We start from the raw sequence: 23,021 nt of genomic DNA, 5'->3' as shown, positions 1-23,021 counted from the left end.
TATCTCACTGGATAGTGGACGCGATTGTTTTGGTTTACCAGATGCTGGGGCGTCCATGCCCCCTTGGGGTCATGGCACACTCCACTAGGAGTGTGGCCTCCTCTTGGGCTTTAGCGCATGGCGCTTCACTAACAGACACCTGCAGAGCTGCAGGCTGGGCGACACCGAATACATTCGCCAGATTCTACAATCTCCGAGTGGAGCCTGTGTCCGACTATATACTCGCCTATACAAGTGGCCGGTAAGGGACTAGGCTCAGGTGTCTTCGCTTGCTCGCCATTCCACTCCACAGAGCGGATATGTGCGATATTCTCCTCAGGTGAGCTTCCCCGGAAGCCTTGAGCTTCTCCAGCACTGTCGATGCATATGCCAATAAGTCTGCACTATCTAGCCCAGACACTCGTTGCTCCAGGTGCCTTCATGTGCATGGTTCCCCCTCCAGGCGACCCCCACATGTGTATTTCCACCGTAAGCCTCCCTGAGCGGGTGTCTTCCCTTGGCAAGCTTGCCGCCCCCTGGGTTTAAATATCCACCTTCGGCTGATACCCCAGTGATCTGCAGATATGCAGCCCTTAGCGGGTCATATGTGTACTTTCTAAGTCCTCCTAAGTGTACCTTGGTAATTCCTGTTATAGATGGGAGTCCTTTATTTGTACTAGTCTTACGACAGAGCACTCACACTTACGCAGGGCACTGAAAGACAGCAGAGTGGCATGATTAAATTGGGTCCCAATTGTCAATCACTGACGTTACTCGGAGTGACTGAACGAAAGGTTACGTATGTAACCCTCGTTCCCTGAGGAGGGAATGGAGACATAACATACCTCTGCCACATCCGCTGTACCGTTGGAACGGCCAAGAGTTCAGTGGCTCCTCAGCAAGTAAACATAATGCGATCATGCCAGCGTACTTCCTTATATACCCACCTGGTGGGGTGGAGTTACGCTATGCAAATTCTGCATGCCCATGGCATTGGCACTGCCATTGGCCGTTTTCTAGATCTTCTAGGTGAAACCCCCATTCGTCAGTCACTGACGTTACATCTCCTTTCCCTCCACAGGGAATGAGGGTTACATCCGTAACTGAGACGTTTACTTGCGTTGCCAGTTTACTGGTTTGCATGTAAACGGGGAAATCTGGTTATTTCAATAAGCTGATATTTGTGAGTTGTCTGCTTACTGGTGTACATGTAAACATGCTCAGTGTCTCCCCACCCATCATGATGCACTTTTTATTTTTGGATTTGTGTTAAAGGAACAACATCTGTCTTGTGTCTATGAAAACAAACTTAATTAACACAGCCTGACACCAAATGAGTCATCCTCACACTTATCAGACTGCAGGTCACAAACACCCATGCCCAGATAATGTGGAACAACCCCATGATCTTAACAGAGTGCTAGAAAAACCTCTTCAGGGAAGACAGAAAGTTTGAAAGGTTCAGACAAAGACTGAAAACTGGAGCCCAGCGATGATTTGTAAAGCAAAATAGTTTGGACCAAAAATGAAAATTCAGTCATAATTGTCGTCCCTGCAAGCTGACTTATTTAACTCACTGATTCAGTTATTCAACTATTCAAGTCAGCATAAAATTAAAATTCACATTATTTTCTAAATGCATGTTATTGTTCTTATTGTTAAAGGGTCATGAAACCCCCCTGCTACAGCGGTGTTTTTTCACACCTTCGATTTGAAAAAGCTTGTTAAAAGGGGAGTGGTCGACTGTGAAAAGGTGGGATGGTATTGCGTGGAAAGAGGGAATGTTTGCATAAATAGGGGAGTGTCATTAGGAGCATTAAGATTAGAGATACCAATAGCAGCAGTTACAGCGGTTCTGAGACATGTTCTTGGTTCACGTTGGCATTGTTTACCACAGTGAAATTAAATGAGGGACGAGTACAGCGAATGAGAGAGCTATGAATGGCGTGCAGCAGAGATCGCAAATCATTCAGCTCTTGAAACCAGCATAATTCAGTGAGAAATTAAAATAAATGTTATTCTGCATGACGAAATATTTTGCAAACGTGATAAAACTATATTTGTCCAAATATGCACGCTGTTTGGCAAGATGAACAACGCGCCGACATGATAAGAGAACGTGAACCACCCAACATGCGATGTGACAGATGTGTAATTCTAGATCGGGGTAAAAGCGAAGGGGTTTGAGGCTTCATAGTCTCGACCGCGCATCTGAAGCAGAGCGACGCGCACTGGGTTGCCGTGACGATCCGCGCTGTCTATCACTCGGCAGCTAAATCTATATTTGTCCAAATATGCACACTGTTTCACTAAGAGCCCGAACACATGCGGTTTAGTGCATGGCTGTGACGACAAATAAAACGGAGAGGACGTGGCTTTTGTTCATTAGCCTATAGATTACAGATTGGTTATTTTGCACTCCTGACATAAATTAGATAGTCAACGCTTGAAGGTTCGGCGTGCGATTCCTCAGGTGAAATTTTACTTTACCGAGCCTTTATAGCAAAGGCTTCCACAGACGGTGCCGGTTACAGCTCGCTCGGCGCCCTTTACGTTATTTCGTATCAGCACAACGCCTAGCTTTCCTCCGTGACTTTTCCGCACGCTGCTTCCAAAACTTCCCCACCATATCTCTACAATAATGATGGAAGACGAGACTGACAGAAGGGACTGTCTCATGCATATTAACTAAATTATCTTGTATGCATACTACAGCGCAGGGATTGGACTGAATGAGCTTTATGTCATGAATATATATCGAGAATCGCTCGGAGCGGTCGACGTCAGCATGTGCCCAGCAGCCCATACTTGGGCCGAAAAGGCCGCGCCGACGTCAGCATTTGTGACGTTGCTCCGACTAAGCTTTTCAATCCGGAAGACAAAAATCGCTCTGAAAAATGCAAAAATAACTATTTTCACACATGAATACCATTAATGAGTACCCTTAGTGTTTTCAATGATGTGCAGCCTATACATATCTGTTTACATCTCAAAAAAAGTGTTTTGGGGTTTCATGACCCTTTAATGATTCATCCATGCATGTTTTCATTTTAAATGTTTTTGACCTCTTTTGATTTTCATTAAAATATGATCCTCAGTCTTCCAGTAAAACTTCAGATTTTTTTCTCTCATACAAAATACCAACTTGCATTTAGATCTGCCTACATCCATTGGACAATCAGTTCTTTTTTTAAAATAATTTATTTCATTCTGATATACGTATCAATGCAAAAGAGAAGATCTGTCACTACTTCATCACATTGCCACTTTAACAGCTCAATGGAGGGAAATCACCTGAATGCCTCAGTCACCATTTTATTGTGCCTACATGGAAAAGAGATATCACAAAATTATTTTAAAAATCCTTTTATATTATGCAAAAGAAAGAAAGTCATACTGGCTTGAAACAACATGAGTAAATGATGACAGAATCAGACAGAGTCTGTTTCTGCCTTCATGACAGCTGTTTTAACAGAAAACTGCACCAGACTGCCTCAGTGAACTCATCTTTCCCACCTACACTCCATCAGGACTTCTGAGAACCGAGGATGTCATGCAGTCACACACAATCAGGCACAAAAACATGCTCCTAGAGCTGCCTTATAAGTTCTAATGAATTCACTAAACATATCAAATCACCTATTAGAGTAGTTAAATTAGAGGTGGTTGGGGCTTTGCAGACTTTCTGATTACTCTGAAATTTTTTATGTTGCCTCAATCATATTGCCAGTCATCTTACTGTGTATCCAGTTAATCTATGATGCTCAGCATGATTTAGCAAATTGCTGCAAATTTCCATACATGACATTTGTCACTCACACACAATATGCTTTTCATCCCTTCAACTTGCCCTTGTGTTAAAAACCCGTCTAGACTAGATAACAAAGTCCTTTTTCCACCTTGTATCCTACTGTGGAACTTGTACCTTTCCAAATTAACTACTGTATGATACATTGTGATGAACTTTTTCTTTCCTGTGTGGGTGGTGACACCTGTCACATTCTGTTGGGTATATGGTGGTTATAGTGATAGTGACTTAAGAGCTTAATTGAGAGCCCTAGTATATTTACACCCACCGAAATTATATGACTTATATGATCTGTGGAGAACAAAAACATTTATTTGAAATATATTTTGTATGTTATTGTCAACTAAAATCTGTGGAGTCAAATGTTGTTTTGGACCATGTTGACTTTTATTCTTTGTACAAAAAACAGAGAATTAATCACTTACATTATCATTATATGTCCACAAATGTGATCTGCTCCATCTGTTCTATTTCTGTTGCAGTACTTACATGAGAATGGAGTTGTTCACAGAGACCTAAAACCAGAAAATCTCCTCTATGCTGACTTGTCAATAGATGCACCTCTTAAGATAGGTAACGGACTGTATAATCATACATTTAATCCATTATGTATTTGATGTGGGGAAAATGAGACTTAACAGTGAACTCTTTCAGTAATTCATGGGTTTGTATTGGTTCAATGTCCACAGCGGACTTTGGCCTTTCTAAAATAATTGATGAGCAAGTGACGATGAAGACGGTATGCGGGACCCCTGGCTACTGCGGTGAGTCAGAATTTAACATAACACATTATTTGTTTTGTGAATTAACCACCGTTATTTATTTCCTTATTTTTAGATAAGCAAATTTCAGTGAAGCAAGCTAATTTCAGTGAATGACTAATACATTTTTATAAGTCAATTCATTGGCAATCATTCGCCTCTATTCTCATATCCACTCAGCTCCTGAGATCCTCAGAGGAAATGCATATGGTCCTGAGGTTGACATGTGGTCGGTGGGAGTCATCCTTTATATTTTGTGAGTAATACATTTACATTAGTGTGTTCCTAGTGCAGAGTCTTTTATATGACTTGCAAGTATATTTCCAGAGTATATGGAAAACAAGTGCAAAAATATGAAGCTATTTTTTAATTGTAAAATAACACTTTGGTAGCATATTAAAAGGGATAATGTCAATGTACAATGTAATAGTTTTTAGTTATAGGATTTCTTTCATAATACAGCTATGTCATATTTATTTATCCCCTATTCAGTATTGCTGTTTTTAAATCACTTGCTAGTATGGTAGGGTACAAAATGGTGTTAAAACTCAATTAAGCCTTTGGGAACTCTATAATGGCACTTAGAGTTATGACATGTGCATACATTTAGCTCATGCATATGCTATGACTAACAGAAAATGCCAAGACAAAAGAACTCTCATAATAGCTCAAAGAATAAGGCTATGGCTACAAGAACATTTCTAAGACACTAAAAGAGACAGAGTTGGCAACATTGTTTGTAAGTTTAAAATGCATGGTACCATGTTTCTTAGCCTGGCTCTGCCCTCCTATGTACTTCTGCTCAATTTTCATTTTCCTTCAGTACTACGTCTGGGACTGCTGTGTTTTCTAAGGTTTTCTCCGAACAAATTTTTACCGGTCCAATCAGCGAACTGAGGTAGTGGCTGAGAACGATGACGTTGATGTCATACGCTAGTTTGAGGTGTAGTTCAGTAATGGCGGTGGAGAAAGATGCGAACGAAACCATTCATTCCATTGTGGCACCGCTGCCGAATATCCAGAAGTTAAAGCCGGAGCAATAACAATCTTTGCTGGCTGGGGTTTGTTGGTGGCCATGATGTTGTGGCCCTCCTCCCCAACAGGGGGAATTCGGGAAAAGATTGATTTTCAAGCTCGCTCCGTTAGTGATGAAGGAGTTGTTGTATTTAGACGGTAACTGTTTCTCGTGGGGTCAGAAGGTATTGCCATCATTTAAGTTAAAGGGACTTGTCAGTTATTTTATTGCCGTCTGTCTCTCACCACCCATGTAAAAATCCCTGGCTGAGTTACCCACTGCTTTTGACAAGTGCAAGGTCATGTGGTGATGTAATAGCTGTCCGAATCCACATCTCTGAGTTTTCAGATATATCACTTCAAAATTCACTGTTTATAATTTGAATGCATTTCTAGACTTGTATTTCTTTAAAATGCTGGCAAGTTTTACCAAGAGCAATATATTTCATCACCACTCAAACAAAATTAAAATAAAAGCACTTAAACATTTGAAATAGTCTGTTATTTATCGCAGCATTTATTATAATACCAAGCATATGACATTTTATTTACAGCATACAATCATGTTACGGACCACGTGAGTGGCGCGTTCCCGATCACAAAACTCTCCCGTCCACCGCGAATAAATCACAATCCGAATGCACGAGTTTTAGGTTTTATCCTATGATTTTATGGTGGCATGCACAAGTGCACATTTACGTTGTCGGATTTGTGTGAAACAGGTGAAGGGCGCATGACATACGTCATGACCAAACATTAGCGATTGGTTATGGCAGATCCAGAGTGGCTAAGGGCAGATCGAATAGTTTTAAACTTCAACAAAGTGCCCGCCTTTGCGGAAATAAACCCTTGTCAATGGAGTGGCCAGACTATGTACAAATGAAATGTACAAGAGTCTGGTAAGACCAGGCTACCACTTTCTAGGACATGGAAGAAAAAGCACAATCAAGGGGAACAAGATGTTTGTTCAGAGTAACTGACTCTCAAAATGCATGCCTAAGACTTCTGAAAGAATTTCTTAAAGTTTTTGGTTCGATCTTTTTTTTATTGTATTGAACGTGAAATCAAAGACTTTACTATTAATACAACTACGATATTTTTCTGATTTGATTTGTTATGTAAACTGTAGAAAATTGATTTATAAACCAGTCAGATTTAAAACATTAATCTCAATTCAGTATCTGTAATTATTTATGTTGTAAATAAATTAGTGCTGGGCAACGATTAAAATGTTTATTCATGATTAATCGCATGATTTTCTGTGATTAATCGTGATGAGTCGCAGTATGTGCAAAAGTATTGCATACTTTTATTTTAAAAGTGCTGCTTTATCAACAAAAGTGCAATAATATATGGTTTGCAAACACTTTAAACAAATAAGGTGTTTTTTTTACAGCAGTTAAAAGTTAGTAACAGTTACAATATTTCTTGTTAATATCAACTTAAACATTCATTTAATCAAATTAAATATAAAACCAAAACTATTTGCCACGGCATTAACATTTTGTATGGTTTGGTATAAAAAAAATGTCTAGAGCCTCAATCATTATAACATTATAACATTTTGGTGCACTCTGACAAGAAAATAAAGGTTAAAGATAATATTTGCTTAAAGTAAAACATAAAAATAAATAAAAATAAATTACACTAAAGCGCTGGGCATTGTCACAAATTTCACAATTTGATTTGATATTGATTAACTTTCATTGTCTACATGGATATTAAAATCATCAACAATTAGTACTTTATCTAGACTAACTCTGATTGAAAACCAGCAAATTCTTTGATAAAGTCTGTATTGTTCCCTGGTGGCCTGTATACAGTAGTCAACACAAATGTCAAACGGGACATTTTCAATCCAAAACAATGAAAATATAGGAAAATAAACTAGAAATCCTGCTTTGTTGGAATGAGCGTTTTGAGTGTCCATTTTCAATGAAATATCGATTCTAATCCCTTTTCCATAATTATTGCCTGTGCCTCTACTCTGGTCTCTCTCCTTCAATTACAGGCATTCTGGTAACTCAATATATCCAGGAAGTGCATTACAGGCTTGAACAGGTGTCAATCATAGCAGTCATGGTTTTCGTTGGATAAAGCCAGTCAATGCCTAGATAAGGATGGAAACGACAATAGGATGGACATAGTAACCAATTAAAAGGTGTCATCTTGTGCAATATTATGTAAATAGCACTGGTGAATACAACTAGTGCTGACCACTGGTGCACGTCTATCAGTTCACGTGCACACCTTAGAGCAGTTTGCAGAATGTCTGACAGACAGTTCTTATAAACTAAATGAGTTTTTTACCCTTTGTAAATTCAGTAAATAGGTTTTCAGTAACTGTATATCCATTATAATTAGCAGTGTATTGCTGATTTATTTGATGAAAAACTACTCTTTACAATTACAAATGTTCTGAAATAAATGGCTTTTTTTATTTTAAATAAAAGCTTACAGAAGCTACATTTTCGAGAGTATCATCCTTAAATTTGAATCAAAACATGACCAACATTTAGTTTTATACTTAGTTTATTTTCAGGCCTTTAATATTAAAGTCTCATCCATTTTTCCCTAAGTGAATTTCAATAAAAACGATTAAAAAATCACTTACGTGTATACACGCACCTAAGGGATTATTAGGAACACCATACTAATACTGTTTGACCCCCTTTCGCCTTTAGAACTGCCTTAATTGTACGTGGCATTGATTCAACAAGGTGCTGAAAGTATTCTTTAGAAATGTTGGCCCATAATGATAGGATAGCATCTTACAGTTAATGGAGATTTGTCGGATACATATCCAGGGCACGAAGCTCCCGTTCCACCACATCCCAAAGATGCTCTATTGGGCTGAGATCTGGTGATTGTGGGGGCCATTTGAGGACAGTGAACTCATTGTCATGTTTAAGAAACCAATTTGTAATGATTCAAGCTTTGTGACATGGTACATTATTCTGCTGGAAGTAGCCATCAGAGGATGGGTACATGGTGGTCATAAAGGGATGGACATGGTCAGAAACAATGCTCATGTAGTCCGTGGCCTTTAAACAATGACCAATTGGCACTAAGGGGCCTAAAGTGTGCCAAGAAAACATGCCCCACACCATTACACCACCACCAGCAGCCTGCACAGTGGTGACAAGGCATGATGGATCCATACACATATTCTGTTTATGCCAAATTCTGACTCTACCATCTCAACAGAAATCGAGATTCATCAGACCAGGCAACGTTTTTCAGTCTTCAACTTCTCAAAGTTGCTGTTCTATCAGCTTGAATCGACTTATTCTCCTCTGACCTCTAGCATCAACAAGGCATTTTCGCCCACAGGACTGCCGCATACTGGATGTTTTTCCATTTTTACACCATTCTTTATAAACCCTAGAAATGGTTGTGCATAAAAATCCCAGTAACTGAGTGGATTGTGAAATACTCAGACAGGCCCTTCTGGCACCAACAACCATGCCATGCTCAAAATAGCTTAAATCATCTTTCTTTCCCATTCTGACATTCAGTTTGGAGTTCAGGAGATTGTCTTGACCAGGACCAAACCCCTAAATGGATTGAAGCAACTGTCATGTGATTGGTTGATTAGATAATTTTATTAATGAGAAATTGAACAGTGTTCCTAATAATCCTTTTTGGTGAGTGTATTGTACCTTGTTTTACTCTGTTCCTATACTACTTTGAGTTATTATGACAGAATTTCAAATGTCTAGTTTAAAATAAGACAAGATTTATTAATATAGACCACTGAGTTTTTGAGCTGCAGACATTTTATTTGGGTATGTCTTTTTCATAAAAATGTAAAAATAGGATCGAAAGTAAGAGGTTAATTACAATATTCAACTTTGCATCACAGAAATAAAATAGGCGTAAGAGACTTATTTCAAAAAAATGAAAACCTATTACTGACCTAAACTTTGGAATGTTAGTATATATGAAGACTGATATATATGTATATCCTCCCTCTGTGACATATAATGTGCATACAATCAGTGTGTTTCCACTCAATTTCTCTGTTATCTGCTTCTGTTCTGTCTGTCTCCACCCCCAGGCTGTGTGGTTTTGAACCATTTTTCGATCCAAGGGGGGACCAGTACATGTACAGTCGCATTCTGAATTGTGATTATGAGTTTGTCTCCCCCTGGTGGGATGAAGTCTCTCTCAATGCAAAGGATCTGGTGAGTAATGGGTGCTAATAAATCAGTATTGTCTCGTTTCTAATGTTGATGATGTTCATGCACTGTAGATTGACTTCAATTTAGATGGGAGAGAAGAGTATGCCGAAATATCAAAGGCCCACTCTGATGCTAATTTGATTAAGATTTCTCACTTTTTGTTTATTCACTATTAGCTGTTGCTTATTTTTATGTTGTCTGTAGGTTAGTAAGCTCATAGTGCTGGACCCTCATAAACGTCTCACGGTGAAACAGGCTCTGGAACACCCATGGGTGCTTGGAAAAGCGGCACGATTCTCACACATGGACACAACACAAAGGAAACTTCAGGAATTTAATGCACGCCGCAAATTAAAGGTCAGTCATCTGTTCCCTGCTATTTTTTAATGTTAAAGACTACAACATGTGCCAAGTTCTTAGAAATGCCCTCTTATATTCATGTTATTCTGATAATTTAAACAAATTTAAAACATAATAATAATTTAAAAATTTAAATGTACTTTCACCGTACATTATAATTATCAATATTATTTTAAAAAAGTGAAGTGATATGATGGCCAATTATGGTAACCCATATTTGAATGGCATTTGTTCTCTGCATTTAACCCATCCAAGCAGGAGCATTGGGTACCCCAATGGGAATCATTGGGAAACATGTTTTCTGCCGAAAGTCAAGTCAAGTCAACTTTATTTATATAACGCTTTTACAATGACGATTGTTTCAAAGCAGCTTCACAGAGTTAAACAGGAAAATACTGCAACAAAATTTGATTCGGCTGTGCATTCGCTCTGGAGAAAATGATGTTATCAGCTCATTTCAATTTTTCATATAGCAACAATGTGGGCAGATCAGTGATATAGATATACAATGATACAGATTATTTAGTAATTTATTTAGTAATTAATTTTTAATTGGATATAATTTAATTAAGTTGAAAACTTTAGTGAAATTTTCGACTAACTAAAATTAGTCGAAATTTTAGTGTCCCCAACTGAGCAAGCCAAACCAAAGGTGACTATTCTGTTCTGACCAATCTTGTAGTTCGAGGAAAGGCTTAACAGATAGCGTACACTTTCAGAAAAGAACTCCAGAAAGCAGTTTTCATAACTTTAGTGACTTTACTGATGAGCGTTCTTCTCAATTCTTTTATGAAAAACTACAAACAAGAAGAGAAAATAAATAAATAAATATGTGACATAAATAAGAACATTATGTACACATACAGCTTAACATTATAGTACAATTATGTACACAGTTCCTTTAACATTATTTTGAAGTAATGTACATGTCAAGAAATTATATTCTAAAGAGAATAATGAACAAACGGAAGAGAAATTAGCATGCTCGTACACGTTGTCAATAACGCAAATATATCAGAGATGTTAACAAAATACAGCAATAATTTCGATCTACACTTTACTTAAACCACTATTTAGAATAAATGTTGCAGACATATATTTCCAGGATCTAAACGATGGAATCAATCGCCGATTAGGACTGTGTGCACATTCTTCTTGACTGCGTTCACTGAGGGAAACTGAAAGTAAACAGTCAACTATAGTGTAGTACCTTAAAGGTCCAGTAGGAGGCGGAAAAGAAACACCACTAGACATAACTAACAGCACACTCCCCGCCTGGTATAATAAATTGTTATACCATTAATGATCTTTCTGTGATTTCCCAGCCAGGAGTAGTACTACCTCTGAGACAGGCCTTAGGTATACTTTTGCAGATCCTTCTCTGATTATCTTCACCTCCACCTTCCTCACTTTATCATCACTGCTGGCTATAGTTTTCACGATGAGACCAACTGGCCACTCATTACGTTTCACATTAGAGTCCTTTAGTAAGACAACATCACCCTCTTCAAGGTTTCGTCTATTCTCAGTCCATTTTCTACGTACTTGCAATGTCGCAAGATAGTCTCTCCTCCAAGCTTTCCAGAAAGCATCCGCCAGACACTGAACCTGTCTCCACTCTTTCTTGTAGAGGTCCTTAATATTAAAGTCCCCAAGAGGTGCTGGTACAGTACTAGCCTTCTGGTTGAGAAGCATTGCAGGGGATATAACTTCCAAGGTGTCAGGATCAGAAGAAATTGGAAGTAGAGGTCTAGCATTCATTATTGCCATGACCTCTGACATGAGGGTAGTCAAAACCTCATGGGTAAGATGAGAAACGCCGGTTTTTAGCAGCAATGCATCCAGAATGCTCCGTGCTATGCGAATCATTCTTTCCCAAGCTCCTCCCATATGGGAAGAGTGGGGAACATTAAACGTCCATACGCAACCTTGCTCCTGCAAGTAACCTTTTAGTTCAGGATCATCTGCGTTGATGTTCAGTTCACGACAGGCTCCAACGAAATTTGTTCCTCTGTCGGACCTGAAGTGTTTTACTGGTCCACGAATTGCCAAGAACCGTCTGAGGGCATTAATGAAACTTGAAGTTGACATGGACTCAATGACTTCCAGATGGACAGCCCTAGTACTCAAGCAAGAGAAAATGACAACCCATCTCTTACTCTCAGCGCTGCCCCCTCTAGTGCGGCGGGTTATTATGTTCCATGGCCCAAAAACATCCAGGCCCACATGAGTAAATGGAGGATCCACTTTCACTCTGTCCATAGGTAAGTCTGACATTCTCTGTTCTTCTAGTCTTCCTCTTAACTTCCTACAGAGAACGCACTGATGAATCACACGGTTGATTAGTTTAGTTCCTTTTACAATCCAGAGACCTGCTGAACGTATTGTACCGGCAGTTAGATGTCGTCCTTGATGTGCCACTCGATCATGGTAGTATCTGACCAACAACGTGGCTACGTGCTGATTTGCTGGAATTATTAGTGGGTGTTTTTCCGGTTCAGACAATTCTGCTGATTGTAAGCGACCTCCCACTCGAATCAGACCTTCGCTGTCTATAAAGGGAGATAGTTTCTTCAACGCACTTCGTTGTGAGATTTCCTCACATTTCTCCAAACTTTTGAGTTCACCTTTATAGTGTTCTTGCTGCACACATTTAATGATGAAAGTTTTTGCTTGCGTGTACTCAGACTGGAGACATCCTTTGCACCAATGCCAACCTTTACAATCTTCTGTATCACTTTCTCCAGAAAATGATTTTGCAACATGGACAAGCATGGCTATACTTCTTACAAGGGATCTCCACTCAGAGAAGCGCTCGAATCTGTGTGATCCTAAAGACCGTTCTGTCGTCTTTGTGGTCAAGGTAACTACCTGAGGGCGAATGTCCTGATCCTTCTCTGGCTCTACAAGCTCAAACATATCATTTTCAGGAGTATCCCTGAGAACTGTCCGATGGAGGAATTCTGGACCAGAGAACCAATTAGTGTGAGGTAGGACAGCTGCCGGAATGAATCTGGTACCGAGGTCTGCCGGATTCAGGTCTGAATTAATGTGATGCCACTGTTCTGGCTTTGTAGAACGTCTGATTTGCGCAACTCGATTTGCAACATACACATAAAATCGTCGGGATGTGTTGTAGATGTATCCCAAAACAATTTTACTGTCAGTGTAAAATTTTACTGCAGTTAGATCCACATCCAGCTCTTCTTTAATCAGTCCTGCCAGCTCCACAGCAAGAACTGCCGCACACAACTCTAGGCGTGGCACTGTGTGAGCAGGGTATGGCGCCAACTTTGATTTGGCCATAACAAACCCAGCATGACTCTCACCGCCTGTAGTTTGAACCCTGAGGTAGGCAACCGCTGCTATGGCAACTGTGGATGCATCGGCAAAAATGATTATCTCTCTCTCTGAAGTATGGGACAAAGAGACTGGTACATAGGGTCTGTGAATCTGGACTTCCTTGAGATCTGTTAAAGAATCTGTCCATGCTTTCCACTGGTCCTCTTTATCATTTGGTAGTGGCGTGTCCCAGTCAAACTGCTCTGTTGACAGCTCTCTTACTAAGGCTTTACCCTGCATGGTAACAGGAGCAACAAGTCCCAAAGGATCGTAGAGACTGTTAACTGTTGAAAGTATGCCCCTTCGAGTGAACGGTTTAACTTCTGTAGATACATGAAATGTGAAACAGTCAGTCTCTAAGTTCCAACTCAACCCTAAGCTTCGTTGAAGAGGTAGAGGATCAACACTCAGATCCAGATCTTTCAAGTCATTTGCTCTTTCGGATGGAGGGAATGCTTCCATGACTTGATGACTGTTTGATGAAATCTTGTGGAGCTTGATGTTTGACTCAGCCAACATGTTTTTGGTATTTTTTAGGAGATTGATGGCTTCATCTGCACTAGATACAGAGATCAGACCGTCATCCACATAAAAATTTCTGTGGACAAAGTGTTTGGCTTCTTTACCATGCTCCTCTTCTCCGAACTCAGCTGCTCGTCTTATCCCAGAGATTGCCACCGCTGGAGACGGGCTGTTCCCAAAAACATGAACTGTCATTCGGTACTCTGTGATTTCTTTGGAGAGATTGTTATCTTTGAACCACAAAAACCTCAGAAAGTTTTGGTGATCTTCCCTGACCTTGAAGCAGTAGAACATTTGTTCTACATCAGCTGAGACTGCAATCTGCTCCTTACGAAAGCGCATCAAGACCCCCAGGAGCTTGTTGTTTAGATCTGGTCCCCGAAGAAGAATGCTATTCAATGAGATGCCTTCATATTGTGCACTAGAATCGAAGACGACCCTAATCTTCCCAGGTTTCAGAGGGTGGTACACACCAAATATTGGTAAATACCAGCATTCTTCATCAGGCTGCAGTGGGGGAGCTATTTCTGCATGTTTGTTGGCGAACATGTTACGCATAAACTCCACAAAGTGATTAGCCATCTCTGGTTTTCTTTGTAAGGTGCGTTGCAGGACATAAAGACGCTTCATTGCTTGGTCTCGATTGTTCGGCAGTGGACTGTGAGGTAAACGAAATGGTAAGGGAGCTACCCAGTGGTTTGACTCATCTATGTACATTTCTCTGTTCATAACATCAAGGAAGATGTCATCCTCAATAGACAACGAAAGCTTATCATCATCAGAAGTCCTCTGAAAGACTTTGTCACCCAGGTGATCTGTAAAACAGCTTGTGATTGGACAGCAAGGAAGAGTGGACTGGTATTGACAATTTGGAGTGCCAAACTGTTCTTTGACCTGAATTCCTTTTGAGCAGGGTGGGAAAAAGGTTGTGCGTCCATTTTGCAGTACGTTTGTCCTGAAAATATTTGCAGTCTCGGACTTGTGTATCCCTCCCATACAGATTTCTCCCACAATGACCCAGCCTAAGTCAAGACGCTGAGCATATGGCATGTTACCAGGTCCATTATACTGTTCTCGAACCTTATGCACACTTAGAATATCCCTTCCAAAAAGAAGAAGAATGGGAGCGCTTGCATCATAAGGTGGTATTTTGTCCGCCATCGGCTTGAGATGAGAGAAGTATCGAGCTATTGCAGGAGTTGGAATTTCGTCGCGATCTTCAGGCAACATATTGCATTCTAAGAGTGTGGGAAGTGACACTTGAGTTTTCCCATCCAGTGAGCTAACAATGAAATTGTCTGCTCTTCTTCCCATTGTTGTCATTGTACCAGCACACGTACGAAGAGTATAGGGGAAAGAATCTCCGTTGAGCCCAAACAGCTCGAAAAAGTCAGACCTTGCTAGGGACCGGTTACTCTGGTCGTCCAGAACTACATACATCCTCTTCGACTTTTCAGGAAAGTTAGATGGGTAAACATCAACCAAACAGATTTTTGAGCAAGATCTAGGTCTGGGAGCTTTGCCACAAATTTCTGTGCACTTAGAAGTAACCTCAGATGATGCACTACCTTCAGACTCCCCGCCTTGCTCTTGTTGCGTTACTGGAGATTCCACTGTCCATGGAGCAGGCCCTGGGTGCATTGCAGATATATGGCGATCACTGTTACACTCTCTACACTTAACCACTGCCGCACATTCCCTTGCTATGTGTTTAGTGGAACCGCAACACCTGAAGCAGATAGACTGTTCCTTGAGGTATGCTTTCCTTTCATCCAATGGTTTCCCTCTAAACCCACGGCACTTGGATAGCGGATGTGGCTTATTATGAATTGGACATTGCTTAGCAGAGTCCAGAATCTCTTGATCTGGAGACTGGTTGGCCTTGGAACTTGAAACTGTGGTCAGCACTTCAGTTTTCCTCACTGACACAGGTATTCTGTTGCTGACCCGTGAAAATTTCTCCGGTTTAGGATGACACTGCATGGACAGCGAGAAACTGGGATCATTTCTTATTCTTGCCTGGTCGCAAATGAACCGCACAAAGACACCAAATGGTGGAAAAGAGACATGATAATCATCTTTATACTTAGCACCATGACTGATCCATCTTTCCTGCAGATTAAAGGGAAGCTTCTCAATGATGGGATTGACTCCCCTTGCTGTGTCAAGAATAGCTAAACCAGGTAAATGTCCCCCTGACTTTGCAGATTCCAGTTCCATGAGCATGTCTCCTAGCTCCCTGAGTCTTTGTCCATCTCTGTTAGAAATCTTTGGAAACTCCTCCAGTTTTCTCAACAGCGCGTTCTCAATTACTTCTGGACACCCATAACACTCTTCCAATCGCTGCCAAAGCATACGTACACCTGCTATAGGATAGTGCGCATGAACCGATCTGATTCGTTTGGCTTGCATGGATGACTCTGGGCCTAGCCATTTTGTGAGAAGGTCGAGCTCTTCTCTGGCTGTTAATCCGAGGTCCTTTGTGACATCTTGAAAAGAGGATTTCCAAGCCCAGTAGTTCTCAGGGTGATCATCAAACTTCACAAGACCGGAACTCACCATCTCTTTTCTTACCATGTAGTTAGCTAAATCAGATGTGTAATGCAGACTAGCCATGGGAGCTTTAAAGCTGGTAGGTGGATATGCTTGGAAAGTGGAGTGATGTCCATGAACTTTATCTCTTTGGTTATCCACTGTCTCCTGTTTTATTTTTAACTCCTCCATTCCATAAGATGGATATACACGTGGAGATGTTACTGTAGCTTGACACAGAAGGGATTCGGCATTCCTTAAGGATGGCTGTAGAATCGGAGCATCAGGAAACTGCTGCTGATGTTGTTCCTCTGTATGCTTCTGAACATACTCCTTAGTTCGCTGAGTCCGAACTGATTGTATTTCATGGTCCAATTCATCTATATTTCCCTCCTCAATGTCAGCTGCTGCTTCATAAATCGCTGCTTCACCAGATGCTGCAGTTGCTTCTTTTTGGGATTGTAGCAAGAATAGATCTGCTTCTACTTCTGCTTTTTTCCTCATCATAGCTGCTTCTCTTTCTGCATAAGACGCCTTAGTTCTTGCTGCTTCTGCTTTAGCTCTCGCCCGAGTCGCTGCCACACTGGCTGATGACCGACTTGATCTTTGTGATGATTTGCTTGATTTTTGTGATGACTTGCAGCTTGAAGCTTGTGATCTAATCTCAAAGGCTTGAGAGGTATCTTTTTCATCACTATGTGACTCCATGCTTGCTGCTGAAGAGATGTGCAATACAGTGTAACAATGGCCGCAATTCGCTGTCTTCACCCGCTATGTCAATGTCTTTTTACTATTCTGTTCTGACCAATCTTGTAGTTCGAGGAAAGGCTTAACAGATAGCGTACACTTTCAGAAAAGAACTCCAGAAAGCAGTTTTCATAACTTTAGTGACTTTACTGATGAGCGTTCTTCTCAATTCTTTTATGAAAAACTACAAACAAGAAGAGAAAATAAATAAATAAATATGTGACATAAATAAGAACATTATGTACACATACAGCTTAACATTATAGTACAATTATGTACACAGTTCCTTTAACATTATTTTGAAGTAATGTACATGTCAAGAAATTATATTCTAAAGAGAATAATGAACAAACGGAAGAGAAATTAGCATGCTCGTACACGTTGTCAATAACGCAAATATATCAGAGATGTTAACAAAATACAGCAATAATTTCGATCTACACTTTACTTAAACCACTATTTAGAATAAATGTTGCAGACATATATTTCCAGGATCTAAACGATGGAATCAATCGCCGATTAGGACTGTGTGCACATTCTTCTTGACTGCGTTCACTGAGGGAAACTGAAAGTAAACAGTCAACTATAGTGTAGTACCTTAAAGGTCCAGTAGGAGGCGGAAAAGAAACACCACTAGACATAACTAACAGCACAGTGACAATGGCGATACTCAGAATCAAACCCACAACCTTTTTTTACATTAAATTTTTACAGTTCAGTCCAACTCTCTAACCATTTGGCCACAACTGCCCAAGGTCAAATATATTTTATCAGGAATTATTCATTCGTTAATAAGTATAATTATTTTTGGAAAATCGCACCACATGACATTTAACCCTGCTGTTTCATTAAAAGGTGAAATGATCTGATATTTTAAGGTACATATTGACCTTTTGTTGGAGGTTTTGCATATAGGTTTACTACATGACTGTTAGTAGCAAAAGATGACTCTAATTGGCAGATGAAAGTTTTATTAATGTTTTATTAATTAAATAAATATTTAGGCAGTGAATCAGTTTTGTTACAATATTGTCTTTTTAATAAGTAATAAAATTATATGTTTATAACTACTACTATTTTTTCTTTCTTTTCATTACTCTAATTCTTTAAGGCTTTTTTTCTTCATTTTATCATCAAGTCGTAATTTGTATCACCATGATGTTTTCTGCTTCATGGCTCCTCAAAAATAGCTAAATCAATTAGGCTATAAAGGACCAGATTTACTAAAAAGGTCAAATTAGTGTGAGAGCACAATTCTACTGACAACACGAAAAACAATCAGTGATACAGACGTAACCTGAGACATTCCCTTTCAAGGAAACTCAAGCTGCGTCAAGCTTCTGCAGGAATCCTATACCTTAAACATATCGTAGTTGATCCATGATCTGTATGGACCAGGCCCCACGGTTCCGCACGCATGTGATTCACTAATTAATTGAAAAGTTTAATTATCAAAGAGTGGAAGTTTATAGTTTGCAAATGTTTAAATGTAACTTTTACATCACTCTTCGAGATCAACATTCATCACAATTTTATGCTCATGGGAGTCAGATTTTGCATACCCAAAGTTATCAAAACCATTGCAAAGGGAGTCAATGAAGGACAGTTATGTGTCAGAACTCAGTATTACAGTGGCAGCTCTATACAAGCAAAACATGAGGGCTTGTATTAAAAATATTTAAAAACTTGAACACAAGCTGATTGAACACATCTTGGCGTGTATTCTTGTAAACAAAGTTGGTTATGTTTTCAGTAAGCCTATCACGATAACAAATTTTGCTGAACGATTAATTGGCCAAGAAATGATTGCGATAAATGATAATATTGTCGTTTTGAAATGAAATTGTCGTTTTGAAAAATATTGAGACCATTTTCATCTAAAATAATGATAAAATAATGGCATAATAATGCAGGTACACCTTTTCAAAGATCAATAAACTTTTATTACTGAAAACAGAAACGGAAAACATTTTAAATATCCACAATAAATGAACAAAACAACCAAAAACAATAAAAGCTTTGCAAAAAATGCTCTTGAATAAATCCCACAGTTTGGTTCATATCACAGTTTGGGGTCACAGTTTTCAGTTCTGTACAGTTCTTGTTGTTGTTTTTTCTTTTAACCGTTAACACTCCAGAAATTACTTCAGCATATGATATATATAGCTTAAGTATTAAATATATATATATATATATATATATATATATATATATATATATATATATATATATATATATATATATATATATATATATATATATATATATATATATATATCGTATATAAGAATTAACTTGCATTTATCAAACTGCCAACTTCAGTGCATCTTTGATCCTTGTTTATACTCGACGCTTCCGCACGAGCGTGAAGGTGGGTGCAGCAAAAAGCATGTCAATCAGATGTTTATTATTATACATTATGTTAGATCTGTGCGGTAAAGTGCCAGCATCCTATACATACCTGCTGCTGTTTATTTATTAGTGTTAATCAAACAACAAAACAGCTTTAACAAAGACCATATATAAGGTCATATATAAATTAAAGGTCATATATAAAAGGTCATATATATAAATTAAACAAATATTTAATTTATATATGACCAATATCCCAGGCAATAGCAGTGGCAGTGTGATATGGCTGTATACGCTGGCGTTTATGCAACAGTTGATTATAAATTATAGATATTACTGTTTATGAGACAGTATTTTATGAATAACGTCTGTTTTGTACTGCATGTGTGAGCAGGAGCATCTCATTGAATGTTGAGTCATTTCATTGAAGCGTATTGTATTATGTAGAGTATTATGGTATTATGATAGAGAGATCGACTAAACAACTGTATTACCTGCATCTGATATACAGGGTGTCCGCGGGGTTTTAAAAAGTATTAAAAAGTGATACATCAAAATTGTCAAATTTAAGGCCATTAAAAGTGTTAAATATGATCTCAGAGGTATTATTTTTTTCCAAATTAGGTATTATTTTTTCAGACTATCAGGTGTCCTATTCTGATTGAAATTCTATCTGCGTTCGCGTTAATTTGTTTAGATATGGGCTTTAGCATATCTGGGCACATCAAAGATCTTTCGTCTCCGTCTCAACATTGTCCATCCGTCTGGACAATTAATTGTTTGAAAATAACTAAATAATAAACTAATAAACTATGAATTCATTGCCATAATAAGTACACACGCAAAACATTTATTTAAAATATTTAATTGATTGCTATAATGGGAGCAAAAACATGTTCTGAATTATATACTTATATAAGCACTTATAGCTTCAGTTATATACTACTAATACATGAAACATATGCTTTGTAAGACATTAAAGACTATTTTAACACAATTTAAACAGCAAAAATCAAAACGCGATTGTGTAAGAATTGTAATCAGGCTCTGAACAGATTACCTATTAAAATTTCTTTCAGCCAATAGAATCGCTCTTGGGGTCCTTGCGGACACGATTTCACAGAGGGACAGGATTTTTCATGACATCGGAGTTGCGCAGTAGAGCGCAGCTAGAGTAGAGCAGGAAGTACAGCTGCGAAATCAAAAGCCCGCCCACACTCTCGCAGATGCAGAACAATTAATTATGTTGGTGTGAAATAAACAGTTATGGAAATGTAGAAATTAAAGCTAAAGCACCAATCTGCTCCCAAAAATTCCGAAAAAAGTCCGTTAGTGCCTCAGTGACAACTTCACTCAGAGAAGACGTCAGTCTCAGCTGTCAATCATGACGTCACACCCCTGTTTTTAAAGCGTCAGATAACTAACTAAAACTAAACTGATTTTAAAAACGAACACTTGAAATGAAATCATCGTGATGATAACTGCCTTCAATCACATAAACTAACTTTGGGGGGAAAATATTTGAAGTGTAATTTTATTATTTAGTTTGCCTCGTGTCCATTAGATAGCACAGAGGGGCGGCTATACTGGGACCGGTCACCGGGGGGCGATCGAGGCGCGAAAGCTTCAGTAAATGAGAGGGAGACTGCAGGCTTGATATAAACAGTGAGATCCGTGTGTCTGTCTGCTCTTAAAGGCACAGCAGCCAATAAAGCTTCCTGTCAGTAAAGTTAAAGAACAAAGGGAACAGAGAAAATGACTCGCTACTCTTGACTAAATAACTTTTGTATCTTTAATAAGGATTAACTATTTAACTTATAGTTTATGCACTGCAGACTGCATATAACTTTGATAACTTTATTACATTTCTGTATATTTCCTAACTGTTAAGACAGGAAGGGCAGGAGTAAACATGACATTTATTATGGGTTTATGTTAGCATTGTTTTAAGTTTACTTAAATTAAAAACTTATATTTTTGAAGCCTAATCATAAATGTAAAATAAAAAAATCAGTATCTGTATTAATATCAGTAATACTGGCCTTCGTTCATAAAAAGATGCCATTTAAACAAGTATTTAAAATATACTGCATTTATGTTGTTTCTACATTATTTTGATTAACTGTGAAATTATTATATTAAAAAATATATTAAAAACGTCCAAAAACATTTCTTTTTTTATTGCGATTAATCACAGAAAAACGTGTGATTAATCTAGTTAAAGTTTTTAATCGACTGACAGCACTAGTTTTTAGTATTTTGTTAAATTCAACAACTTATCACAGTTATAGAAATGTAATATTTGGCTCAGGTTTTGTTGTTGGAAAAAAAAACACTAAATCATTTAATTGCTGAATTACCAATTATTAATTAAAATCAAATGTGTATGCAGTAATGCTTCTCCTTAACCAACCTTTGTGAAAGTTGAGATCTATTTTACTGTGTCAGAATAATAACTTATAACCTCCTTATTAACTTATAACCTTATTTCCTCTTGGTGTCGATTCTAAATCTATTCTTTTTTGTATGTTATAAATGTCAAAATCTGTGTAAATAATAGAAAGGTTGCTGATTAACACTTGCAATTCAGTGTCGCGTTGGTTTTAAAAAATATTCTGAAGGTAGTAAAAAAGGTATTAAAAAGTAGTTAATTTAACTTAGGGATTGCTGTATATACCCTGATATAGCATTCATTCTTCAGGGCAATGTCCATAATATTATATCTATTATAAAAAAAATCAATTTGAATGTCCGCTGACGAATCTTTGTCTTTGTACTTTTTAAATATTTACCATGACAGTTCTATAACAACTTCACTCATAAATAAAATAAAATAAAATCACCTTTATTTATATAGCGATTTTTACCAATTGTTTAAAAGCAGCTTTACCGTGTTAACAGGAAGATAATGCAACAGAATTTGATTCGGCTGTAAAGCCGCTCTGGTGAAAACGGTGATGTTATTTAGCCAATTTCTATTATCATATAGTGTCAATGCGGGCAGATCGGTAATATAGATGAAATGTAGGTGTCCCCAACTGAGCAAGACAAAAGCCAAAGGCAATGGTGGCAAGGAACCAAAACTCCTTCAGGGCCAGAATGGAGAAGAAAACCTTGTGAGAAACCAGGCTTAGTCGGGGTGCCAGTTCTGCTCTGGCCGACGAACAAACAGTGTTTTATTATATTTCTGACAACATTGCAGGTCTTAAGTCATATTAGGTATTTAGGTCTTCCCGTTGGCCGCCTCATCACTCGGTGAGTGAGTCTCCACTCTCTCTCTGACTGTTTCGTTAATTGTGTGGTCTTTCCTGCTGACCCTCTGATTGTTCGACACCCCTGGCTGAGTCAGTCTCCACCCTCTCTGCTGGTGGTGTTGCTGTTTGCGGATTGCGTCGTTGCTCCCCAGGCTCCCCAAGTTGT

The 23,021-nt window shown here is 38.6% G+C and overlaps 1 protein-coding gene across 1 annotated transcript in view; it reads left to right on the top strand.

Moving 5' to 3' along the window:
* Positions 1–23,021, top strand: part of si:ch73-60h1.1 (calcium/calmodulin-dependent protein kinase type IV) — a 74,952-nt gene that overhangs the window by 32,527 nt on the left and 19,404 nt on the right. The window contains exons 6-10 of the mRNA XM_067431701.1: positions 4,270–4,360; positions 4,477–4,551; positions 4,729–4,804; positions 9,623–9,749; positions 9,951–10,103. Coding sequence (XP_067287802.1) covers positions 4,270–4,360; positions 4,477–4,551; positions 4,729–4,804; positions 9,623–9,749; positions 9,951–10,103 — 522 coding nt within the window. The remainder of the gene's footprint in view (positions 1–4,269; positions 4,361–4,476; positions 4,552–4,728; positions 4,805–9,622; positions 9,750–9,950; positions 10,104–23,021) is intronic.

This window comes from Pseudorasbora parva, chromosome 22 (genome assembly GCF_024679245.1).
Source record: "Pseudorasbora parva isolate DD20220531a chromosome 22, ASM2467924v1, whole genome shotgun sequence".
NCBI lineage: Eukaryota > Metazoa > Chordata > Actinopteri > Cypriniformes > Gobionidae > Pseudorasbora > Pseudorasbora parva.
Note: the sequence above shows the minus strand (reverse complement) of the source record. Positions and strands in the feature narration are given on the sequence as shown.